Raw genomic sequence first — 26,090 nt, forward strand, 5'->3', positions numbered from 1 at the left:
CTGGAAGGGAAAGAATGTATGAATTATTGTTGTTAAGGCCATCTCATTGGTCCTGCTGTTAATGTTTATTGTAAAGTAAGCATCAAGATTAGCAGCAACAGTGTTTTAGCAGATCATTTTCATGTATACTAACACCAAAATCCATTATACAGGATACTTTGGTGCAGTAACTGAATGGAACTAATAATCTGATAGTACTATTCTTTTGATAAATGTTCCATACAGTAACTGAATGGTTTTTAATATGTTTGGGAGTTACTGTTACATTTGATAGTGCAGCTTGGGTTGTGTCAATCTCTATCAGTTTTTTATTTCCTCAATTGAAAAATGTACATTTCATGTCCTTTTTAGGGTTTAGATGACATCTGTAGTATAAACTTTATTCAACTCTTCAATACTTACCATATAATAAGTATCTAAGACTTTTTATGTTTATTCTTTTTTTTTCATGTCTACAGGTTAATGTTGTCCTAGAAATGGCAGACAACACTACATCAAAGTCAGGCAAGAAAAACAAAAAACGTTCAAAGAATGCAAGCCCAGATCTTCGAACTAAAGTCCACTTTACTGCCTTTGAATCACTAAAAAGTGAGTTTCCACCTGAAGTACATTGAAAGTCTATTGACTTAGAAGTACTATAACTTTTCATTAAATTTCTGTGTATTTTATATTATAACGATATTGCTGTGAGGTGATGTTAAACAGTACTATTTTGAAAATAATCCACCATGAGTCTGGTCTAGTTTGGTGCATATTCATGTTGAACATCAACTTGTATTGCATGGAAGGTTCATTCTTCTTATTACTCCTTCTGTATTATTACAAGCCAACATGTAACCATAGTTAGAAGAAGGATTAGAATGATGAAGCATCTTACAAAGTATGTTAAGTTAGCTAATTGAGCAATATTACCAAAAACTATTTGCAAGATCAGTGATAAGAAATTTATTAGATGTGTCAGAATATTTTTTCTTCAAGTCTTGAAATTGGTTCCAAAGATTAACTATTAAGTGAAAGTTGTATTTTACTGTAGACTTCATGTATTATATTATTTCATGGGCACACTGTGGTACTGAAATCCAAATACGTACAAGCAAGATAAAACCATGTACTAAATATAATTCCTTGAATTATTGCATGACCATATTGTTTGTTCAAGATGAGATATACAGAGTAATGAAAACCAAGATTATCTGATACAGTGGATATTCATGATGAAATGTTTGAAAAACATGAGAAACTTCACTCATCATAGAGATTCATCAACCTTTCTCAGTATTGCAAAGAAGGGAATGGCAAAAGCCACTGATTTGATAACAGGAGGTCTTCTTTTAAGTCAGGAAAGATTAAGAATTTTTTATAGGTTCACAACTTGTGTGAAACTTGTAGTATTGTATTAAGTAATGTAAGATCCTAAAAGTAGGTTAGTACATTTGAACAAAAATGGTAGACTTGATGTGGAGAGGAATTCTTCAGAATCTTGACAATTTTCTATAATTTCAAGCACTACTGTACTTTTAAAGTGAACTATTACAAGTTTAAAAAGTTAAGTATGTCTTAGCTTTACCAGACCACTTGAGCTGATTAACAGCTTTCCTATGGCTGGCCCGAAGGATTAGATCCAATTGGTCGCCTAGCAATGGGACCTACAGCTTAATGTGGGATCTGAACCACATTATATCGAGAAGTGAATTTTTATCACTAGAAATAAATTATTCTGATTCCTTGTTGGTCGAGCCAAGAATCGAACTTTGGACCACCGTATTGGTAGCCGAGCGCAAAAACCACTCATCCAATGAGGAACTGTCACAAGTTTAAAGTAACAACTATAAATACTGCATTGGTCACTGTGATTGCCAATGAAATCAGAAGTAGAGTGCAGTTAGCAGGTAACTGATGCTCCTGTAATGTCACCACTAGTCTATGAAATGAATGTCTAGTTATAGATTGGTAATAATAATTGATAATAATGATTTTTTTATACCATCCTTAAAGACAGAACCAAAAACATTGTAAACCATCCACATCAGAGCCTAGCTCTTTTGCCCGTATCTGATTAAGCTCATTTGTGTTTATATTCCAGTATGTTCTTTTATTCATTTCCTTGTGTTTACTCAACCTGACCCTCACCAAGACTTCATTTCCTTGACGTCTAGAGGCTTGTTGTGGTTGTAATTTAACTTTTCGGAGCGGGAGTGATCAAGAAGAGATCTGTTTACTGTTCGTTCCTGACGAAATCAGTATCGCATGCTCAGAGAGCCTCTCTCCTGTATTCTCAGCTCTCTCCTCAACTCTTCCCTAAGAAGATCGTTCAGGATGTTTCTTGTGCCCTTTCAGCTAAGGCTACACAGGACATGCTAGCCCAGTCTACCAGGAAGCCTCACTCTTCTTTCCAAGCTAAAACCAAGAGAGAGACTCCAGTTAGGCAGGAGCCCTTTCGAGGAGTCCCTCCTGCCAGAGCTTCTTCCTCTAGAGGATCTAGACCCACTAAACGAGGGAAGACCTTCTCTAGATCCATCAGAGGGAAGAAGTAGGATTCAAGTTCTCCAGACATCAGTGGGTGCCAGACTTCTGAAGTTTGCCGACGTCTGGGCCAAGAAAGGGGCGGACAACTGGTCACTCTCGATTGTCCGCAAAGGCTACCTCATTCCCTTCTTATCAAGACCTCCGTTGACGACGACTCCGAGGGAGTTGGTAGCCAAGTACAAGGACCCCATCATGAATCAAGCCCTCTCTCTAGCAGTAGATCTTATGCTGGAGAAGGAGGCGATAGAACTAGTGAAAGATCCTCATTCTGCGGGTTTTTACAACAGACTGTTCCTAGTTCCCAAGAGCTCAGGAGGATGGAGACCGGTTCTGGATGTAAGCGCCCTGAATGTCTTCGTAGAAAAAAGGAAGTTCGCCATGGAGACAACTTCTTCAGTGTTGGCGGCTCTTCATCCAGGGGACTGGATGGTGTCCCTAGATCTTCAGGACGCTTACTTCCATGTGCCTATCCATCCTTCTTCACGGAAGTTTCTGAGATTCATGATGGGAGGGAAGATCTTCCAATTCAGGGCCTTGTGCTTCGGCCTTTCGACAGCCCCTCAAGTTTTCACGGGTTTAATGAAGAATGTAGCGCAGTGGCTACATTTGGAGGGAGTGAGGCTGTCTCTCTATCTAGACGATTGGCTGATCAGAGCAAGCTCACAAGAAAGATGTCTGGAGGACCTACAAAAGACACTGACTTTAGCAAGTTCGTTGGGGCTTCTGGTCAACTTCCAGAAGTCACAATTAATCCCCAGTCAAGAGCTGATATATCTGGGGATTCGGATGGTTTCTCCGGATTTTCGGGCATATCCGTCACCCAGAAGAGGATTGCTCGTTGCCAAGAGAAACTAACGACCTTCCTAGAGAAAGATGCATGCACAGCGAGGGAGTGGATGAGTCTGTTGGGGACACTTTCCTCGCTGGAGCAATTCGTTTCTCTAGGAAGGTTGCATCTCAGACCTCTCCAATTCTTCCTTTACCGGAACTGGAGGTGTCTCTCTCTAGACCTGGAATTCTCCTTCAGGATATCAAAAGGAATCAAGAAGGACCTTCTGTGGTGGACAGATCCTCTCCGATTTGCAGAAGGTCTGTCTCTGTACATGCCAAACCCGAACCAAGTATTGTTTTCCGACGCGTCGGAGACGGGTTGGGGTGCGACCCTAGGGTCAAGAGAAGTGTCAGGCACCTGGGAGGGGGAACAGGTGTCCTGGCACATCAACAACAAAGAGTTGATGGCAGTGTGGTTGGCGTTAAAAGCCTTCGAGCCCCACGTCCGAAATGCTATAGTTCAGGTCAACTCGGACAACACCACAGCCTTGGCTTACATAAGAAAGCAGGGGGGGACACACTCTTTCTCCCTGTACGAAACAGCGAAGGACTTTGCTGTTGTGGTCTCAGGCAAGGAAGATCGTTCTCCTCACCAGGTTCGTACAGGGAGAAAGGAATGTCAGAGCCGATCTCCTGAGCAGGAGGAATCAAGTGCTCCCCTCGGAGTGGACTCTGCACTCAGAAGTTTGCCAGGAACTGTGGAGGTTATGGGGCAGACCTCATATCGACCTTTTTGCGACAGCAAAGAACAAGAGAATAGACCTCTACTGCTCCCCGATCTCGGACCCAGGAGCAGTGTCAGTCGATGCTTTCCTTCTAGACTGGAGAGGTCTGGACGTCTATGCTTTTCCTCCATTCAAGATTCTGAGTCAAACACTCAGAAAGTTTGCGGCCTCGGAAGCGACAAGGATGACGCTGGTAGCTCCATTCTGGCCGGCCCAAGATTCGTTCACAGAGGTACTGGATGGCTGGTGGACTTTCCAAGAGCTCTTCCACAAAGAGTAGATCTGCTCAGACAACCCCACTTCGACAGGCATCACAAAAACCTCCCCGCTCTCAATCTGACTGGCTTTCGACTGTCAAAAGTCTTGTCAGAGCGAAGGGGTTTTCAGCTAAGGCAGCGAAGGCTATCGCCTCAGCTAGAAGGCCCTCTACCCTTAGTGTCTACCAGTCGAAGTGGGACGTCTTTCGCCGTTGGTGCAGAAACCAGAAGCTTTCCTCTTCCAGTACCTCTGTGACCCAAATCGCAGATTTCCTGGTTTTTCTCAGGGAAAAATGCGGTCTTGCAGTTTCGACCATCAAAGGATATCGGAGCATGTTAGCAGCTGTGTTTAGGCACAGGAACTTAGATATCTCCAACAACAAAGATCTACATGATCTGCTAAGATCTTTCGAAACTTGCAAGAAACCCTCGTCTCAAATTCCGAGCTGGAACCTGGATGTGGTTCTTCGTTTCCTGAGGTCCTCGAAGTTCGAATCCTCCCCAGTCATCTTCTTTCAAGGATCTTACGAAGAAGGCTCTGTTTCTTTTGGCTTTAGCATCTGCCAAGAGAGTTAGTGAGCTTCATGCTCTAGAAGGAAGGGTAGGTTTCAAAGGAGATTCCGTGATTTGTTCCTTCCTTCCTTCTTTTCTAGCTAAGAACGAGAACCCCTCAAATCCTTGGCCAAGGAGTTTTGAGGTTCCAGGCTTAGCTCCCCTGGTAGGGGAAGAGCCGGAAAGAACTCTTTGCCCTGTGAGGACTTTAAGATACTACCTCCAGCGGAAGAAGTCTCTTAAGGGCATTAAGGACAGACTTTGGTGCTCTGTAAAGGATCCCAGTAGACCATTGTCTAAAAATGCTTTGTCCTTCTTTATTAGAAGCCTCGTGAAGGAAGCACATTTGGCTTGCGGTGAGGATCATTTCAAGCTTTTGAAAGTCAAGGCTCACGAGGTAAGAGCCATTGCTACGTCCTTGGCTTTCAACAAGAATATGTCACTCCAGAATCTGATGAAAGCAACATTCTGGAGATGCAATTCAGTATTCGCGAACCACTACCTTAGAGACGTCAAGATTACTTACGATAAGTGCTTCGCGTTAGGCCCGTATGTATCGGCGGATTCGGTGCTGGGGCAGGGAGCTGAAGCATATCCTTTGTAAATTTTTTCCCCTATTGTTTGTATTGTGTTTTTTTGGTTGTTTGAAAGAGGATGCGGGTAGGCATCTCTTTCTATTCGTATTGCTAACATTAGAATGGTTAGGTGATCTGTTTGTGCTAGAGCTCCCTGCATTGGTAGTGGTCAGGCTCTGTCATTTAAGAGGGCGAATGAATCCCCATTGACATGATCCGACTTGGATTCTACTGAGTAAGTGGATATCAAATCCCTTCGGTAGACCCAAAGAGTCTTTTCAGCTGTAGGTCACGCCACGCCCTCGCTGTAGCTCTTCAGGCTTTGCAGACTAATAGACAGTAACTATGAAGTCTTCAGCCTTATCAGGTAAGAACCAAGGTTTGTTAGTATCCTACAACAGATGTTGTTTCCCCTTTTTCCTTGTTAGCTCTGTCTTTTTCCCTCCACCAAGGGTGTCAATCAGCTAAGTATATATCTGGCAGGAAAGTTCATGTACAAAAATGATATTGTTATTTTACAATAAAGTTTTGTACATACTTACCTGGCAGATATATACGATTGATGGCCCTCCCAGCCTCCCCTCAGGAGACAGGTGGAAGAAAAATTATGACTGGAAAGGGGGATTGGTTCATACACCTGCCACCCAGCGGCGGGTGGGGTAGATCACCTGACCTACCTGTCGCGTTTGCCGCGAGTTTTGAATTCTGTCATGACGTCAGAGACGTAAGCTAAGTATATATCTGCCAGGTAAGTATGTACAAAACTTTATTGTAAAATAACAATATCATATTTCAATATTTAATAGTTGCAAGATTAAATATTTATTTTTAAATCTTTGGAAAGTCAAGATCAAACTACTGTTTGTAAATGATGCAATCAAGATATGGAAATGAAATACTGTAGTTCAATATATTGACTTGAAAACTGCATTAGTATATCAATATTTTAGTGCTTCAACCTGTATATTGTTGTACTGTATCCTAAATATACCTATTTCTGGTCTGGTAATAAGAACCTATATTTAACTCATAACCTTGAGCTTTTACATTTGAGTCATTAATTTCAGCAAAAACAAGAGACAAGATTCGAAGCATCAGATCCCTGACTGTCGTTGTGCAGCCTGCTGTGGCCAGTGACCATGGGTTTCAAGAACTTCAGTTTGTCAAGATTTCAACCTGTGATAGATCACAACCAGCACTACTTGTCATTGATGGCAAAATTATGCAAAATGTATCTATTGTTAATGAAAGTAAGATTTTTGTTTACTTTTCTGTTTGCACACAAATATGAAACTTCACAATTGGATTCTCAAATGGTAAATGGGACATTACAGTTGCTGATTTTAGATGTATGTTAATTTGCATATGACATGAGAACACATAATTTTACTCTAGCTGTGAAGGAATGAAAATTATGCTAACTGTTACACAGAATTTACCATTATTTTTGTAGTCACTGTTGCCACTATTTGGTATTACTACTGTATATTTATCCAGTATCCAGCTAGGCAGAACAGCACTGATTATCTATGATTGATAGAACAATCTGTTCTTATTGATGGAAAGTATATCTGTACCATCTGATTGAAATTCATCACATATACAATATTAACATTAGTCACTTTACTTGAGTTTATGCTGTACCCAGAGGTCTATAAGCATTTGGATTGAATTTCCTACTCCCACAGTGTCACATGAGTGCTAGTTGAATAACTTTTTCTGTTCATGCAATTGAAAATTAAATTTTTAATATCTGCCTGAACTTCATCACATATATACATTAACATTAGTCACTATCTTTGAGATTATGCTTTAACCAGAGGCCTTAAAGCATTTGGATTGAATTTCCTATTCCCACAGTGCTAATAGAATAATGGTTTCTGTTCATGCTATTGAAAATTAACATTTTTTAATATTTGTTTCGTCATCTAGCTGTAGAAGATATTGTCATCTGTAAACAAATTATCATTAGTATGCTACAAGATATGTAATTTCAATTTTCACCTGTTTTTAATGGCATGACTACTGTAATTTGCTATAGAAAAAGATAAAGGTTTCTTATACCTGATTTATTATGTTCTTGAGCAACTAACCCATAGTTTGATGATCATTCCAGGTTGTTCAGATCCGCTATTTCAAGAAGGTGAGGAAATTACCATTACATCTCCTTGTCTCAGACTGATAGCAGAGGAGGTTTCATTGTTGCCTATCTCTCATAAAGATATAGGTGACTCGGTATCATTCACAGAATACCTTAGACAGCAGCTTATTATGAGAAACTTTGTAATTCAGGCTGATAGTAACATAATTATCCAATACTTAAGTCAAGACATAGTTTTGAAAATTATGTCAATAAGAAACTTTGGATCAGATACAGATGAATGTCAGGTGCCAGCAGAATGTATCTGGCAAACTCGTGTAATGTTTGAAAGCCATTCAAGAACATCAGATAATAAAGCAAAGCATGAAATAACCTTCAGTGATGTAGGAGGTTACAAGTTGGAAATTGAAAATCTAAAGAAGGAAATAGGAAGGTTATTTTCCATAGAAAAGTCTAATGTGAAGGCAGTGAAAGGCATACTAATAAGTGGACCTGCAGGTTGTGGAAAGAGTCTGATTGGGAAAGCATTAAAAAGCGAATATAAAGATAAATTTATCTGCATCGATTTGGATTCTACCAAAAGCAGATTTCAAGGAGAGACAGAGATGAATTTAAGGCAACAGTTCACCAGGGCAACTAATAGGTAATGTACATGTCGTTGCTTGTTTTAGGTTGTGTTTGTATTGGTGTTCATTAGAAAAGGGATTTTGACATAGAAAAAATCTACTTCTGGGCGAAGGGCCCGTGTCGCCCAGTGAAATAGGTTCCTTTAGCACTATTTCTAAGGTAAAATATTGTTTTGTACATGAACTTTCCTGTCAGATATATACTTAGCTTACGTCTCTGACGTCACGACATAATTCAAAACTCGCGGCACACGCGACAGGTAGGTCAGGTGATCTACCTTACCCATCGCTGGGTGGCGGTTGTATGAACCAATCTCCCTTTCCAGCCAGATTTTCTCTGTCGCCGGTTTCGACTACACCTGTGGTCGTTACCTCCTGATAGTTTAATTCGTTTCTCGTTGCCTTGGATATCTTTGGACTGACTTTCGGTGAAGTACCTGATCTTGTTGGCTTGGCATACGCGCTTGTGGATTGTTTTTGATATTGGTTTGGATTTTTCTTTGAGTTCAAGATGTCTGATGTAGAGGTTAAGAAATCTTCTATGTTTAGGGTGTGTTCTATGGATGAATGCAAGGTGAGGCTACCGAAAACAGCGGTAGATCCTCACACAGTATGCTTGAAGTGTAGGGGTAATGAATGTTCTTTTATTAATCCTTGTAATGAATGTGAGAAGTTGGATGAGGGTGAATGGAAGTCTCTTTCTTCCTACTTAAGGAAGTTGGAGAAAGACAGGGTGAGAAAAGCTTCGTCTAGAAGTTCTAGTAAGTCTCGTGTTAGCGAGTTAGAAGTAGATAATCCTGTTGTAGCACTAGATCCTTCTCCCGTTTCAGCTCCTGCTCCCTGCATCGAACCCAAAGATACGCCTTCGGAAGTGGCAACCATGAGAGCCACGATCCTTAGCATGGAGAAGAAAATTCGTTCGTTGCAAGGTAAGAGTGATAGTGCAAGTGATTTGTGCAGTGGAGGGTGCGTCTGATCGGCTCCTTAATGCTTCCAGGCCTAGACCTCTTCCAGACTCCCAGTCCCAGTGGAGGAGGAAAGTCAACAGCCGCAGGAAGGTTAGGGAGAACCCCCACCGGTCAGGCGTCCCCTCGGTAGATCCTGATGCTCGTTCCCAGGCTGCCTTAATTCGCGCCAAGAAGGAGGTTTTGCGACAATGCTTCTCTTCTTCTTCTTCGCTTTCTCCTAGAAGAGGATGGAGCGCCTCGGATACCTCTCGACCGTTGAAGAGAGCCTGGAAGGCTCCTTGCACCCTTCCTTGCGCCCTTCCTCCAGCCCTGAGTGTTTTCCGGAGGAGCCTGAGGTGGACATCAAGAAACCCAGGAGGGATCAGGAGTACTCGCCTCAGAGTAGGCTTCGAACCTCGTCCCCTGTGGAGGAGTTTGCAAGATCTCCGGCTCGGATTCTTGCGGGGCTGCAAGCTCAGATTTCGGCTCTTGCGGGCTCCTTGGCGGGAGGCGCTCGTCGTAAGAAGGACGTCTCTCTTCCCGTCAAGAAGTCTAGGCTACCTTCTCCTGGGTTGCCTTCTCAGTCGGAGTCTGCTCTCTCTCCTGTACCAGCGGATAGAGTGAGGCGCTCTTCCCTTGGCAGACGCCAGTCATCTTCCAGGCGCCAATCGCCCAGGAAGCTCTCTCCTGGTGACTTCATTTCTCCCCTGGAACAGGATCAAGCTCCTAGTAGGCGCTCTTCTAAGAATAAGCGCACGGCTTCTACTTCTCGCTCCTTTCCGAAGAACCTCCAATCTCCGGATAAGAGAGCCTCCCCCTGCATGGACACTTCTAGAGACAGGCTCTCTCCTTTTGTCAGACGCCTAGAGCCTGGTAGGCGCTACTCCCCAGGTAGCCGCTCTCCTGCTGACAAGCTCTGTGTTGAAGATAGGCGCTACTCTCCTGATAGGCGCTATTCGCCTGTTAGCCGCTCTGTTCATGTCAGGCGTAAAGAGCCCGAAAGAAGCTTCTCTTCTGGTAGACAAGCTTTTACAGAGACCCACGCTTCTCGATCTAGGTATTTGGATCCTGGTAGACGCCTGTCACCTAGTAGGCGCTCTTCTCCAGGGATTCGCTCTCCTGTTGGTAGGCGCCAAGAGCCTAGCAGGCGCTCCTCTCATTTTAGGCGCAGTTCGCCAGGTAGCCGCTCTCCTCTTGACAGGCGCATAGAGTCTGGTAGGCGCCTTGAACATAGTAGGCTCTCCTCTCCTAGCAGGCGCTCCCCTTTGGACTCCCGTGTTTCTCGGGACAGACTACAAGAACACAGAGGACTCCCTCATCGGAGTAGGAAGGACGCCTTCGATAGGAGCTCTCCCAAAGCTTTGGCTCCTCCTGATAGGCGCCAGATGGCTGCCAGACACTCCTCACAGGATAGGCGCACTTCTTTAGAGAAGTCCGCCTGCTCTCGTATAGAAGCCGAAGGTTCTTCGGTAGATGAGAAGGAACATTCAGACGAGGACGTGGTAAAGGATTCTTCGGTCTCGTCTTACAAGATCCTGACAGACCTCCTTCTTCAGGAGTTTGGAGACGCGCTTACTCCGGTCGCTTCTCCTTCTCCTCTCTCCTTATTCTCGACATCAAAGAAGACAAAGGTTTCCTCCTGTGTGAGAATGAAACCAACCATCTCAATGAAAAAGGCTTTGAGAGGTTTTGGTGATTGGCTTCTTTCTAAGGAGGAGAAAGGGAAGGCTATTTTTTCTTTCCCTCCCTCTAAGCTTACGGGAAAACTTGGTTTCTGGTATGAGTCTGGAGAACCCCTAGGCCTGGGTCTTCCCTCATCTGCAGACGCGGACTTCTATTCACTGGTGGATTCCTCCCGACGCTCGGCCCTCTTGTCTGCTAAGACTACCTGGGCAATGAACGAGCTTGACCACCTGTTGAAGGGAATGTTCAGAGTCTTGGAAGTCTTCAACTTCCTTGACTGGTCATTAGAGGTTTTAGCTAGAAGGACTCAGAACCCGGATTCCCTTTCGCCCGAGGATCTCAACAGTGTCCTTACTTGCATGGACAAGGCAGTGAGAGATGGATCTAGCGAAGTAGCCTCCCTGTTTGGAGCAGGGGTTATTAAGAAAAGATCGGTCTTCTGCTCTTTTCTGACCAAGTCAGTCTCTCATGCTCAGAGAGCCTCGCTTCTATATTCACAACTTTCACCTCTTCTCTTTCCAAAGAAGATAATTCAGGACATCTCTGGAGCTATCTCTGCGAAGGCTACACAAGATATGCTCGCTCAGTCTGCCCGGAAACCTAGAACGACCTTCCAGACTAAGGCTAGGAAGGAGACTCCAGCTAGACAGGAGCCCTTTCGAGGGGGCCCTCCTTCTAGAGCCTCTACCTCAAGAGGTAATAGATCTTTCAAGAGAGGAAGATCCTTCTCTCGCTCTACCAGAGCGAAAAAGTAGGAAAGAAGTCCTCCAGACATCAGTAGGTGCCAGGCTACTAAGATTCGCAGAAGTCTGGGCACAGAGAGGAGCGGACAACTGGTCCCTCTCGATTATCCGAAAAGGATATCTGATTCCCTTCTCAGCAAGACCACCTTTGACGATGACTCCGAGGGAGTTGGTGGCCAAGTACAGGGATCCCATCATGAGCCAAGCTCTTACTCTGGCAGTAGAACAAATGCTAGAGAAAGAGGCGATAGAGCTAGTGAGCGACCCATGCTCAGCGGGCTTTTACAACCGCCTTTTCCTAGTTCCAAAAGCCTCAGGAGGATGGAGACCGGTTCTGGATGTAAGCGCCCTGAATTTCTTTGTAGAAAAGAGGAAGTTCGCCATAGAAACGACATCCTCAGTGTTGGCGGCTCTTCGTCCAGGGGATTGGATGGTGTCCCTAGATCTTCAGGACGCTTACTTCCATGTGCCGATCCATCCTTCTTCAAGGAAATACCTCAGGTTCATGATGGGAGGAAGTATATTCCAATTCAGGGCCTTGTGCTTCGGCCTTTCAACAGCCCCTCAGGTTTTCACAGGACTAATGAAAAATGTAGCAAGATGGCTACATTTGGAGGGAGTCAGGGTGTCCCTTTACTTGGATGACTGGCTTATCAGAGCCAAGTCACAGAAAAGATGTTTGGAGGACCTACAAAAGACCCTTTTCATGGCGAGTTCTCTGGGACTTTTGGTGAACTTCCAAAAGTCTCAGTTAATCCCCAGTCAAGATTGTATCTATCTGGGGATTCGGATGGTTTCTCTGGATTTTCGGGCTTTTCCCTCTCCAGAAAGGATAGCCCGATGTTCAGAGAAAGTCACAGACTTTCTAGAGAAAGACGTATGCACAGCGAGGGAGTGGATGAGTTTGCTGGGGACACTCTCCTTGTTGGAGCAATTCCTTTCTCTAGGAAGGTTGCACCTCAGACCTCTCCAGTTCTTTCTATATCGGAACTGGCGTTGTCTTTCTCAAAACCTAGAGTTCTCCTTCAAGATTTCAAGAGAAATCAAGAAGGACCTCTCTTGGTGGCCGAACCCTCTCAGGTTTGCAGAAGGGATGTCCCTTCACATACCGAACCCCAACCAAGTGTTGTTTTCCGACGCGTCGGAAACAGGTTGGGGAGCGACGCTCGGCTCAAGAGAAGTGTCAGGCACCTGGAAGGAGGAACAGGTGGCCTGGCACATCAACAAGAAAGAGCTGATGGCTGTTTGGCTAGCTTTGAAAGCATTCGAGCCCTTCGTCCTAGCTTTGACAGTTCAGATAAACTCGGACAACACCACGGCCCTGGCATACATCAGGAAGCAGGGGGGAACTCACTCCTTCTCCCTGTACGAGACAGCAAAAGACCTTCTGCTGTGGGCAGAGGAAAGGAAGATATGTCTCCTTACCAGGTTCGTACAGGGAGAAAAGAACGTCAGAGCAGACCTCCTGAGCAGGAAAGATCAAGTCCTGCCGGCGGAGTGGACTCTTCACAAGGATGTTTGCCAGGACCTGTGGAGACTATGGGGCAGGCCTCACATAGACCTCTTCGCCACAGCCAAGAATGCGAGGATAGACAACTACTGCTCTCCTATATCAGACCCGAGGGCAGTGTCAATAGATGCCTTTCTCCTAGATTGGAAGGGCCTAGACACGTATGCTTTTCCTCCCTTCAAGATACTGGGAGAAACTCTCAAGAAGTTTGCAGAATCGGAGGCAGCAAGGATGACGTTGATAGCTCCCTTCTGGCCCGCACAAGTCTGGTTCACAGAGGTACTGGAATGGTTAGTAGACATTCCGAGATCCCTGCCACAGTGGATCGATCTGCTCAGACAACCCCACTTCGACAGGTATCACAGAAACCTCCCTGCTCTCAGTCTGACTGGCTTCAGACTGTCAAAAGTTTGGTCAGAGCGAGAGGGTTTTCTGCAAGAGCTGCAACAGCTATCGCAGCAGCAAGAAGGCCCTCTACCCTTAGAGTCTACCAATCGAAGTGGGACGTCTTTCGGAGGTGGTGTAGGAATCATCACCTTTCCTCTTCCAGTACCTCTGTAACCCAAATAGCAGACTTCTTACTTTTCCTTAGGGAAAAAGGTGGACTGGCGGTATCAACCATTAAAGGATATCGTAGCATGCTGGCTGCAGTGTTTAGGCACAGAGACCTAAACATTTCAGAAAACAAACATCCAAGAAGGTTTCGTCAGAGATTCCGAGTTGGAATCTGGATGTAGTGCTGCGTTTCCTTAGGTCCCCTAAGTTCGAACCGCCTCAGTCTGCCTCTTTTAGAGACCTCACGAGAAAGTCAGTCACTTTTTCTCATGGCATTGGCTTCCGCCAAAAGGATTAGTGAGCTCCATGCACTAGAAGGGAGAGTGGGGTTCAAAGGAGATGCAGCGATCTGTGCCTTCTTGCCTTCGTTCTTGGCCAAGAACAAGAACCCCTCAAATCCTTGGCCTAGGAGTTTTGAAATCCAAGGTTTATCTGCCCTAGTAGGGGAGGAAGCAGAGAGGTCGCTTTGCCCAGTGCGAAGTCTAAAGTTTTATCTTCAGAGGAAGAAGAAACTTAAGGGCAATGATGTCAACCTTTGGTGCTCTGTAAGAGATCCAAGGAGGGCTTTATCTAAGAATGCGCTTTCTTTCTTCATCAGAAGCCTGGTGAAAGAAGCACATGTGACATGTGATGAAAGTCAATCAAGCTCCTGAAGGTCAAGCTCATGAGGTAAGAGCTATTGCCACTTCATTAACTTTCAATAAAAACATGTCTCTGAGTAATATTATGAAAAGCAACATTCTGGCGTTGCAACTCAGTCTTCGCGAACCTATCTGAGAGACGTCAAAATCACGTATGAAAAAAAAGTGCTTTGTGTTAGGCCCATACGTATGGCGGCGGATTCGGTGCTGGGGCAGGGAGCTGAGACATATCCTTTGTAGTGTATTTTTTCCCCTTGTTTAGTTTTGTAAGTTTTTTGGTTGTTTGAAAGAGCATGCGGGTAGGCATCCTCTTTATGTCGTATGTCTAACAATGATTAGATTGGTTAGGTGATCAGTTTATGTTTGAGCTCCTTGCAATGATAGTGGTTAGGTTCTGTCATATAAGAGGGCGAATCCCCTTTGACAAGATCCTGCTTGGATTCTATCAAGTAAGCGGATACCAAATCCCTTTGATAGACCCAAAGAGTCTATCAGCTGTAGGTCACGCCCTCGCTGAAGCTCTTCAGGCAACACAGACCAATAGACAGTAACTATGAAGTCTTCTGCCTAAACAGGTAAGAACCAAGGTTGTATTTTACATCCTACAACAGGTGTTGTTTCCCCCTTTTTCCATGTTAATATTGCTGTCTTTTTCCCTCCACCAAGGGTGTCAATCAGCTAAGTATATATCTGACAGGAAAGTTCATGTACAAAAATGTTATTGTTAGTATACAATAAGGCTTTGTACATACTTACCTGCCAGATATATACGATTGATGGCCCGCCCAACCTCCCCTCAAGAGACAGGTGGAAGAGAAAATCTGGCTGGAAAGGGAGATTGGTTCATACAACCGCCACCCAGCGGCGGGTAAGGTAGATCACCTGACCTACCTGTCGCGTGTGCCGCGAGTTTTGAATTCTGTCGTGACGTCAGAGACGTAAGCTAAGTATATATCTGCCAGGTAAGTATGTACAAAACCTTATTGTATACTAACAATAACATTTATAATACCAGAGAACCGCTAAATTGGAAATGCCTGAATATTCTGGCTCGCTCACCTTTATTAAAAGGCGTCGGTATGGTTTCTGGGGCGAGTAAAACCACTACCACGGGTCCTTCTCCAATTAGCCTCTCCTACATCAAAAAACCTCAAGAAGAGAGGATCCGACCTACGGCTCACTACCTGCTACCGTGTAGCTAGCGCCTGTGACGTCATACCTGCAGATAGCACCCAAGCTTGGTGCACAGTTGGGGGTGGAAAGACAAGGGTGGGATTTCACTGAGTGACACTGGGCCCTTCGCCCAGAAATAGATTTTTCCTACGTCAAAATCCCTTTTCTGGGCTTGGCCGTGTCGCTCTGTGAAATAGTACCAGAGAATCAATGAGTGGACAGACTGGGAAAAGTAACAATACTGTAGTACTTATTACATCAAGTGGTGCTTTAAAAGATATACAATAAGTTTATGTAAAATTGTTGTTTGGTTATTTTTATTTTGATCAAGAGTGTAAAGATATAGAAATTGATATTTGTAACATAAGCATCTTGTAGTTAAATTTTTATGAAGTATATGTGATATATTTTCAATCTGAAAGCTAGAAAACACTAAGTTTTGTCAAGATTGACAACAAAGGCAGTAAAAACATAGTACGTAATGGCTAAGGAATAAAACCACGAACATCGCCCAGTTAATCAAGAGTATGAGATGCAGAGAGACAAAGTACGTCTTATCAAGGAGTCGGCTACAAAACAGTTTTGGGGATGCTGGGTTAGGTTCAGACTAGGCCAAATAAGGGCACAGTAAGCTAGTGGTTTTCAGTAAAAACAAGTGTACAGTCAGCTGAATCACGTCTAATATGTCTATGAAGGTGTAGATTTGTATGTTAGGAAAAATATGAATTTTATATTAAATTTTTTATTTTGTTAAACTTTCCAAATACTGTATTCTGAGACAAACCAGTAGGATATGCATATACCATGTAGATATATGTAATTTTTGGGAGGAGTGCACAAGAAGAAAGCAGCTTGGGATGTCCAAAAGGTTTGACTTCCATTGTTACACTAATCTTCATCAGTGATTTCTCAGTTGCCTCATGGACAATAATTATTGCCTGGTTGAAATAGGTGAGATTGAAATGTATGATTACAAGAGTCAATATCCCATTAAGAAATAACATTGAAAGAGTACTTTGGGTTGACATCTTTCAGATTTATTTTTCCTGTAATTCTTATCAGTTTTGAATAACATCAGTACCTTTGTGACAAATGAGGCTGTATCTGTGTTTATGCCATACCACTTTTTCTGCTTTGGTTTGCTGTTTTTTTCCATAGTATAAAACACTGTAAGTTGATTAGATATTTTTAATGTTTTGTGAATGTTTATTCTTCTTTGTTCATTTTGCAATAAACCTCAAATAGTATAATTTTGCTGCTGCCATCCTACTGTTGGTTAGTATTTTAGTTCTTGTAGTTCTGAAGTCAAAGTTTAACTAATTAATTATGTTTGAAAGTTTCTTTTGACAGTTTTAGTGTGTGTAATGTTTATTGGTCTAGTATTGTGTTTAGTATACAGCAATAGAAACAGGTTGTTGGGTTTTCCTGTTTATAGATTACCTGCTTTGAGGTAGCAGCTAATAAGTCATAACTAGTGTTTTAGGTAGATCAGGTATCAATTTAACTTGCATTATTTATGTAAACCTGTATCACTACCCTTGGATTGTGCCCTTCTTATAGGTTTTCCTGAATTTCATGCTCATATAGTACTGGTTATGATTGTAAATGAGACTGATGTGTCACGAGGTTCCAAGCCTGGTCAGTGACCAACATCCACCTCGTATACGCATAAGTCAGATGACACAGATTCCTTGCTTAAAATCTTTTATTGTTTTTAACCGGTTACCAGCTGGTGCTAGAAGATTATCCTATTGTTAAGACCAAGGGTTGGTTAGCTATGAAAAATACAAATTTATTATATAATTTCATATTCATCATATAATATAGTAAGATTTAATCTGATGGTGGATAGAAGAGTATAAAAGTAAAGAATTATTGGGAGACAGCACATGGTTTCATTGTCATGTAACTTCATTTTAAATGTCAGCATAGCTCAATATTTGTATAAAAGGATTCTAAGAGATTTTATATTTTCTTTCGTTTCATAGAGCACCTTGCCTTGTTTTCATTGATGACATAGATATCCTGCACAAGCCCGGAGAGATCGAGGTGATAACAGTGGTATCGTGACAACTTTACTTCATCTTATTGATGGTCTTAATACATCTGCAGATGGTTAGTAATAATCTTGGAGTTTTTACATAATTTATACTAATATCAAGTGATTCTCTCTCTCTCTCTCTCTCTCTCTCTCTCTCTCTCTCTCTCTCTCTCTCTCTCTCTCTCTCTCTCTCTGGCCCCAAGAACTTTCTTATATAATAACATTTTTTAGTATTTTCTTATACTATTACTTGAAGTAGTACTGTAGTTTAAACAACCCACACAATACTTCTTAAGTGTATCAGGTTGTTAGTACGTAACTGGTTACACAAGCTTTTTTTATTAAAAAACTTAAATCACTGTACTTACTAAGTCAGATTATTTCATCTGTGGCCTCTGTTATTAATGTATATTTTGTTCATGAAACTTACTTGTCAGATATATATATAGCTGTATTCTCTGAAGTCCGACAGAATTTCTAAAAACTTACGACACACGTAATGGGAGTAGGGTGGTTAGTACCCATTCCCGCCACTGGGAGGCGGGTATCAGGAACCATTCCCATTTTCTATCAGATTTCTTCTGTCGCCGGTGTTGTAAACATCTGTTTACAGCACCTCCGCCTCAGGATTTTGGAAAACTTTCTTTGCTTGAGTATCCTCTTGACTTTTTGGTTATTTGTTATTGGATCGATAGCTTGGCATACGTGACTTTGGATTGTTTTTGATTTTGGCTTGGTTTTTTCCTTAAATATGTCAGGTTCTAGTTCGGCTAGTGCCAGAGTGTGTATGAAAGACGAATGCAAGGTGAGGTTACCAAAAGCTTTGGTTGATCCTCACACAGTGTGTAAAGGTTGTAGGGGGCAAGTGTGTAGGTATGATTTTCGCTGCACGGAGTGTGAAAGTTTGAATGATGCTCAATGGAAGACTTATGAATCCTATGTAAATAAATTAGAGCGTGATAGGATCAGGAGGTCTTCCTCCAGGAGTAAATCGGGGTAGTAGACAGGTAATAATGTAACCCCTTCTAACCCTTCTTTAGATTTTGTGACTCCTAACCCCGTAGTGTTGCCTTCGGGCCCTCAAGTGGTGTCTGCGGAGGGTAATGCCCTTTCGCTTATTTTAGATTCTTTGAAAACCCTGGAATCTAAGGTTCTAGCCCTTGAAAACAGGGAAAGTGCTAAGTGTAGTGATAGTGCCCCCAGTGAAGTGGAGGGGCGTCAGATCGGCCCTATAGCGCCTCTAGGCTGGGACCCCCCATCTGCCGGACTCCCAGGACTCAGGGAGAGGGCATAGTCGAAGGCCGAAGGAGGGTTACGGGGATCCCCCACCGATCTGACGTCCCTTCAGCAGTACCTGTTGACGCTTCCCAGGCTGCTAAGGAGCGTGCTCGAGCACGTGTCCTGAAGGATTGTTTCTCGTCTTCCGACGCGTCCTCCCCGCGCAAGGGGTGGGAATCTCGTTCGGATTCGTGACCGTTGAAGAGGACGTTTCAAGATCAGGACGCTTCACGTCATGCTTTGTCGGATTGGCATTCTTCTCCGGAAAGCGTGTCCTTCCGCCCCAGAAGAAGGCTAGGTCGTCTTCCGATGATGACGTCTTTTGAGCGCCCCAGTCGCTCTAGAGCTAAGGCTTGTTCCTGAGGAGAAGGAAGAAGGCGTCCCCTCGCCCCTCACCTTCTCGCAGGCATGGCTCTTCTCCTCGTATAGATCCTTCGCAGACGGAGGTAATCCTTGCTATGCAGCGACAACTGGATGCTTTACTTAAGCAGAAGGAAACGGTTTTCTGGCCGTAAGAAGGACGATAGACTTCCGATCAAGAGATCAAAGACAGTCATTCTCCGCCTGCTCGTCTTTCGTCCCCGTTTCATGGTATTTCGTCGTCTAGACTTCGTTCTCCCCAGCGTTTGTCTAGAGGTGGAAGTAAACGTCAGGAGAGAGAGAGGTTTCTTCATTCTGCCTCTTCTCGACGTGAGGACGCTCGGCGTTCCGACATCGACGTTTCTGATGAAGATGCTTTAGTTTCTGACGGACGGCAATTTGGTACGCACCGCTCCGCCCTTTCGTCATGCTTGTGTTGACGTTCATCGGGACGCTCGTCAAGTGTCAATTCCTGTCTCTTCGCGGGACGATCGTAGAGACGTTCGAGGGACGCTAGGAGGGACGCTCCGCTCATCGCTTCTTCGGACGCTTCGTTGGACGCTCACTTGGACGCTGATTTGGATGCTTCGTTGGACGCTCGGAGGGACGCTAGGTTAGACGCTCCGCATGGGACGCTATTAGACATCGTCGTAAGAGCGTCTTGGACGCGAGTACGGAAGTTCGCTCTCGATCGGACGTTATTCCCGAGTCTTTAGATGACGCTACACTTCTTCCTTCTACTTCGCGTTCTACTCAAGTTGTGATTGCTGTTCCTGTATCGGCTAACGATTCTGTTAAGGATACGTTACCCTCTTCTTCTCGTCATCGGTCTGATAGGAGACTTGGAGGGAAAGGTCTTCTACCTCTTTCTTCGGAGTTTAACTCGGGTAAAGGAAGAAGGGGAATGAGCTGTTCTTCGGAGGAGGTTGATGAAGAACAACCCTCGACGTCGTCTTCTTCAGACTATCAAGTTTTGGCTCGGCTGCTCCATGATTCTTTTGGAGATACCTTCCTTCCTGCTGCTCCTCCTTCTCCTCCATCGCAGTTTTCGTCGTCGAAAGCTAAGAAGACACCAGGGTTTGTTAAGATGAAAACGTCTTTGTCTACCAAGAGGGCTTTCCGGAAAGTTAACACTTGGATGGAGACTAGGAAAGCTAAAGGAAGCACCACTTTCGCCCTGCCTCCGTCTAGGCTTAGCGGTAAGGCAGGGATGTGGTATGAAACCGGTGAGGAGTTAGGTTTGAAGGTTCCGACGTCAGCACAGGGAGATTTCGCCAGCGTTGTAGATGCTTCAAGAAGAGCTCTGTTAGCCTCAGCGAAGGTGTCGTGGACTACGTCAGAGATGGATCATCTGTTGAAGGGTCTGTTTAGATCCTTAGAAGTATTTAACTTCTTAGACTGGTGTCTCGGAGTACTAGACAACCAGTCGCGTAAGCCAGATTCGATCAGCTTGGGGGAGCTGTCCAGTGTTTTGTCATTCATGGACAAGGCCGTCAGGGATGGCTCAGAGGAATTAGCATCTCATTTTTCAGCAGGCGTGTTGAAGAAGAGATCGCTGTATTGTAATTTTGCGGCTAAGTCTGTCTCTCCCGCACAGAAGACAGAACTTTTGTATGCGCCGTTCTCGAGTCATCTCTTCCCCCAGGCTTTGGTGAAGGATCTGGCAGTAAGTCTGCAGGAGAAAGCTACTCAAGACCTTTTGACGCAGTCGTCGAGAGTCTCCTTGCTGTCCCTTCCACGTCTTCAGGAGTTCAGTCTTTTAAGAAACAGAAGCCCTTTCGTGGAGGATCTTCAGCTAGATCTGTATCCCGAGGAAGAGGTCTTCCTAGAGGTAGAGCCCCGGCTAAGTCCAGGGGCAAGAGTGAGAATGCGTGCCTTCAGTCACGTAGGAGCCAGGCTTCAGTTGTTTGGAGGAGCCTGGAGAGAAAGAGAGGCAGACACCTGGTCTCTCAACATCATAGAGAAGGGGTACAAGATTCCGTTCGTAAAGCCTCCCCCTCTGACTTCCACTCCCAGGGACTTGTCCCCGTCGTATCCTCAAGAAAAGCAAAGGATTCTTTTCGATCTGCTCGAGCAGATGCTCGAGAAACGAGCAGTGGAACAGGTCTTAGACCTGGCTACGCCAGGATTTACAACAGATTGTTTCTTGTTCCGAAACAATCGGGAGGGTGGCGGCCAGTCTTGGACGTAAGTCGTCTGAACCTCTATATAGAAAAGCAAAAGTTCAAGATGGAGACACCTCAGTCAGTTCTGGGGGCCTTAAGACCGGGGGATTGGATGGTATCACTCGATCTTCAGGACGCATACTTTCACGTCCCGATACACCCCCAGTCTATGAAGTACCTTCGGTTCGTCCTGAAAGGAAAGGAAATGTTTTTTCAGTTCAGGGCTCTTTGTTTCGGTCTGAGTACGGCCCACATTCGTGTTCACCATCTTAATGAAGAATGTGGCGAGGTGGCTCCATCTTTCCAACATCAGGATCTCGCTCTACCTGGACGACTGGCTCATACGAGCTTCTTCGCAGACCCGGTGCCTGAAGGACCTGAAAACGACTCTGTCTTTAGCTGCGTCCCTGGGACTTCTGGTGAACTTCGAAAAGTCACATCTGACCCCAACACAGTCCATCGTGTATCTGGGGATTCAGTGGCTTTTCGGGCTTTTCCGTCCCAGGAACGTCAGCAACAAGGCATAGAGAAAGTGTCAGCCTTTCTAGGGAAAGATTCATGCTCGGTGAGGGAATGGATGAGTCTGCTGGGGACCATTTCCTCGCTGGAGAAGTTTGTTTCCCTGGGGAGGCTACATCTCCGACCTCTTCAGTTCTTCCTGTTCGGACAATTTTTTTTTTGGACAGAGAAGGACAACTTCGATATTGAGCCTAACAACCAGCTCAGAAGATGGTGAAGAGCCATCTAAGATGGTGGCTCAATCGTTTAAAGCTCTCAGAGGGCATATCCTCAAGCTTCGGAACCCCGACCTAGTGTTGTTCTCCGACGCGTCATCCACGGGGTGGGGAGCAACACTAGGGGGGGAGGAAGTGTCAGGCACCTGGAGAGAGGAACAGGTAGTCTGGCACATCAACTTCAAGGAGCTGGCAGCGGTTCAATTAGCGCTCCAGTTCTTTCAGGACAAAGTCTCCCGTCGAGTGGTTCAAGTCAACTCGGACAATACCACAGCCCTGGCATACTTGAAGAAACAAGGAGGAACTCACTCTCGCTCCCTGTTCGCTCTAGCGAAGGAAATTCTGATTTGGGCGAAGGCAAGAGAGATCACGATCTTGACAAGGTTCATTGCCGGAGTCGAGAACGTCCGGGCGGATCTCCTCAGTCGACAAGGTCAGTTGCTGCCGACAGAGTGGATCCTCAATCAGGACGTATGCTAGGAGCTGTGGAGTCTTTGGGGATGCCCCTTGGTGGACGTTTTTGCAACGCAAGGACGACGAGACTTCCTCTTTACTGCGCCCCAGTTCTCGATCCGGGGGCAGTAGCAGTAGACGCCCTGTTTTATGGGATTGGAGGGCATAGACCTCTAGCATTTCCCCCCTTCAAGATTCCGGGGGAAAGTGATGAGAAAGTTCACAGCTTCGGAGGGGACGAGGTTGACGTTAATCGCCCCCTTTTGGCCTGCAGCGATCTGGTTCACAGAGGTGATGTCCTACCTAGTGGATTTTCCGAGATCTCTTCCGTTAAGGAGAGATCTACTCAAACAGCCCCACTTCGAGAGGTACCACAAAAACCTCTCGCTCTGAGTCTGACTGCGTTCAGACTATCCAGAAGTTGGCCAGAGCGAGAGGTTTTTCGAAACCTGTGGCTAAAGCTATCGCCACCGCGAGAAGACCTTCGTCAATCGCGGTTTACCAGTCGAAGTGGGCAGCTTTTAGGAGCTGGTGTAGGAAGAAAGGAGTTTCCTCTACCACGACCTCTGTGAGCCAGATCGCCGACTTCCTTCTTTATCGCAGACGAGATTTAAAGCTTGCAGTGTCAACCCATTAAAGGCTACGAAGTGTCTTGTCTGTAGTTTTTCGACATAGAGGTCTTGACCTTGCTAATAATAAAGACCTTCATGATCTACTGAAATCTTTTGAGACCACCAAGGTACCGATGGCTAAGTTGCCTTCGTGGAATCTGGACGTGGTTCTCAAGTTTTTAACGTCAAGCCGCTTCGAACCTATTTACTCTGCCTCTTTGTGAGATTTGACGAAAGAAGACTGTATTCCTAACTGCTCTGGTCGACGGCGAAGAGGGTTAGCGAGATACAGGCGATTAGTAAACACGTCGGCTTCAAAGGGCATAATGCAATCTGCTCTTTGAGTATGTCATTCCTGGCTAAGAATGAGAACCTTCCAACCCTTTGGCCTAGGACGTTCGAAATAAAAGGTATGGCAGAAATCATTGGTCAAGAGCCAGAAAGAGTCCTGTGTCCTGTTAGGGCTCTTAAAGAATATCTTCGTAGGACAAAGGAGTGTAGAGGTTCTGCGGAGAACTTATGGTGTTCGGTTAAGAGGCCTAATATGCCCATGTCTAAGAATGCACTGGCATTCTTTTTGAGGAACACCATTAAGGAGGCGCACGCTTATTGTCAAGATAGTGACTTTAAGCTTTTAAAAGTTAACGCTCATGAAGTAAGGGCTATTTCGACTTCTATAGCCTTTCAGAAAAAATATGGCTCTCAAAGATATTTTAAGTGCCAACTTTTTGGAGAAGTAACTCGGTGTTCGCCTCGACACTATTACGGGAGGTCAGAACGACATATGAGAACTGTTACTCTCTTGGACGGGACACACCATACGTCGCCGCAGACACTATCTTGGGGGCAGGAGGTAGCACTCATCCTTTCCCATAGAAAAAGGGTAGGTGAGTTTTAATGTTCGTAATGTTTATGGTTGTAGGGTCGGCCGCCGATGCGGTCTTCCCTTCTTTTAGCCTTTGGTCATATGGGAGTATTTGATTAGGCTAACTTAGTGGTGGTTTGCTCGTTGTCCTCTTGAGTATGGTCATGGTCTAGTCACATTGTGGTCTCGTCCCCGTTGGCAGATCATCTAGAGCGCACCAACTAAACAGGTCTCTACCTTGTTGGTAACTCTAGTGAAGCAGATGCAGGCTTGGGTGACAGTAATCACGAAGTCAGCTATGCTAACAGGTAAGGAACCAAGATGTCAATCATCTACATATATATGTTTCCTAAATCCTTTTCTGTCTCTCCCACCGCCAAAGGTGGGATTCAGCTATATATATATCTGACAGGTAAGTTTCATGAACAAAATGATATTGTTAAGATACAATAAAGTTTGTTCATACTTACCTGGCAGATATATATATTTTAAGTACCCACCCACCTCCCCTCAGGAGACAGTGGAGATAGAAATCTGCATAGAAAATGGGAATGGTTCCTGATACCCGCCTCCCAGCGGCGGGAATGGGTACTAAACCACCCTCCCACTCCCACTACGTGTGTCGTAAGTTTTTAGAAATTCTGTCGGACTTCAGAGAATAACAGCTATAGATATAATTCTGCCCAGGGTAAGTTTATGAACAAACTTTATTGTATCTTAACAATATCATATTATTTTTTTTAAATTTAGTGCATAATGTAGTAGTAGTATTTAGACCTATGTGAGTAATAAATTGAGGCAATGTGATGGAAGAATAATTTTGTAAATACAGTATGTAGTAAAATGTACCATTTATTCATTGCATCTGTAGCTCATCATTGTCCTTGCTTTTATTTTACTTCTACTACACATGCTTGTTTTATGAGTATTGAAAGCTATCACATCTAGATCCTCATGCACTCAGAATAGATTTTTTTTATATCTTTCCTCTTTATCATGTAGATGTGTACCTAATATGATGTGCGTGATTACTTTAATATGAATGCAATACTATTCCATTCTTGCTCTCATCCTACTTTCTGATTTATGTTTTCCCCTAGCCTTTTTTCTTTTATATATTTTCCTATTTTTCTTTCTTCTGCTTGTCTCTGTAATATAAGTATATCATATCTGTTTACGTGTAGAGATTGCAAACAGACCATCCATGTCATCAGCAAGAGAAGTTTCAACCATAATACTGCTAATTAGTTAATATTTTGATACCAAAAGCAATGATATTGTAATACGTACTGTAATAACTTTTGCATTGCAGGGATACTTGTCGTTGCAACTGCAACTAAACCTCAAACTCTTGATGCTGCTTTAAGAAGACCAGGCAGGCTATCATATGACATATTCTTGTCAGTACCTGAAGAATGTGACAGAGAAGATATTCTTCAAAAAATGTTGGATAAGTAAGTATTTTTATGGCATTTCAAGGAATAAAACCAAAAAGTGCTTTAGAAAAAAAATATAAAGATGTTTATGGAAAAGAATGTCTTTTTATTATACAAGAATGAGCAGATTTTTTTCACCTTTACATGTTATAATAGATCAGAACAAGCCTTTCCTCTTTGCACTGCTTGCATGCAAAGGTTTGATAAGAAGTTAACTAAAGAGAAAAATTTTATATAGTGGTGCCTGTCTATATTAGCTCTTTATTTGCAGATATTTTAGATATAGAAATAAAGAAAATTTTAGTGAGTTCATCTTGTTTGTTGACTTGCCATGAATATACTGTATGTTTAAAGTGTTGAATTGACCTCAGATAGATATATTTGGAAGAAGGAAACCAATAATTCCCTGAAATTGTATTTTCCTTTAGGAAAACAAGCTTCTGAATTGTAACAAATATTTACCCAGCCAGCATGACTTGATCAAGGTCATAAAATTGCTAAGGCCTAATAGCAGAGTTATGCTAAATGCCAAAAAGAAGTGTTACACTTAAGCCAAAATTAGGACTATTTCAGACTTGCAGGTATTTTAGAATTAAGTTGCCATAGGCTGTACTAGTATAACAAGTTTAATCTTATATATTACTTGTGCGTATAATACCAGTAGGTGTACTTTTTACCCATTTTATTTTATGCATGAATATA

At 43.8% G+C, this 26,090-nt stretch overlaps 1 protein-coding gene across 1 annotated transcript in view; it reads left to right on the forward strand.

Annotated features, from left to right (window-relative positions):
- The window catches only part of LOC135214550 (uncharacterized), a gene marked incomplete in the record, with an annotated part of 215,355 nt that overhangs the window by 10,175 nt on the left and 179,090 nt on the right, over nucleotides 1-26,090 (forward strand). Inside the window, 6 exon segments of the mRNA XM_064248922.1 lie at nucleotides 460-588; nucleotides 6,534-6,716; nucleotides 7,583-8,210; nucleotides 17,434-17,473; nucleotides 17,476-17,560; nucleotides 25,265-25,406. Coding sequence (XP_064104992.1) covers nucleotides 477-588; nucleotides 6,534-6,716; nucleotides 7,583-8,210; nucleotides 17,434-17,473; nucleotides 17,476-17,560; nucleotides 25,265-25,406 — 1,190 coding nt within the window.

Source organism: Macrobrachium nipponense, chromosome 19 (assembly GCF_015104395.2).
Source record: "Macrobrachium nipponense isolate FS-2020 chromosome 19, ASM1510439v2, whole genome shotgun sequence".
NCBI classification, from domain to species: Eukaryota; Metazoa; Arthropoda; class Malacostraca; order Decapoda; family Palaemonidae; genus Macrobrachium; species Macrobrachium nipponense.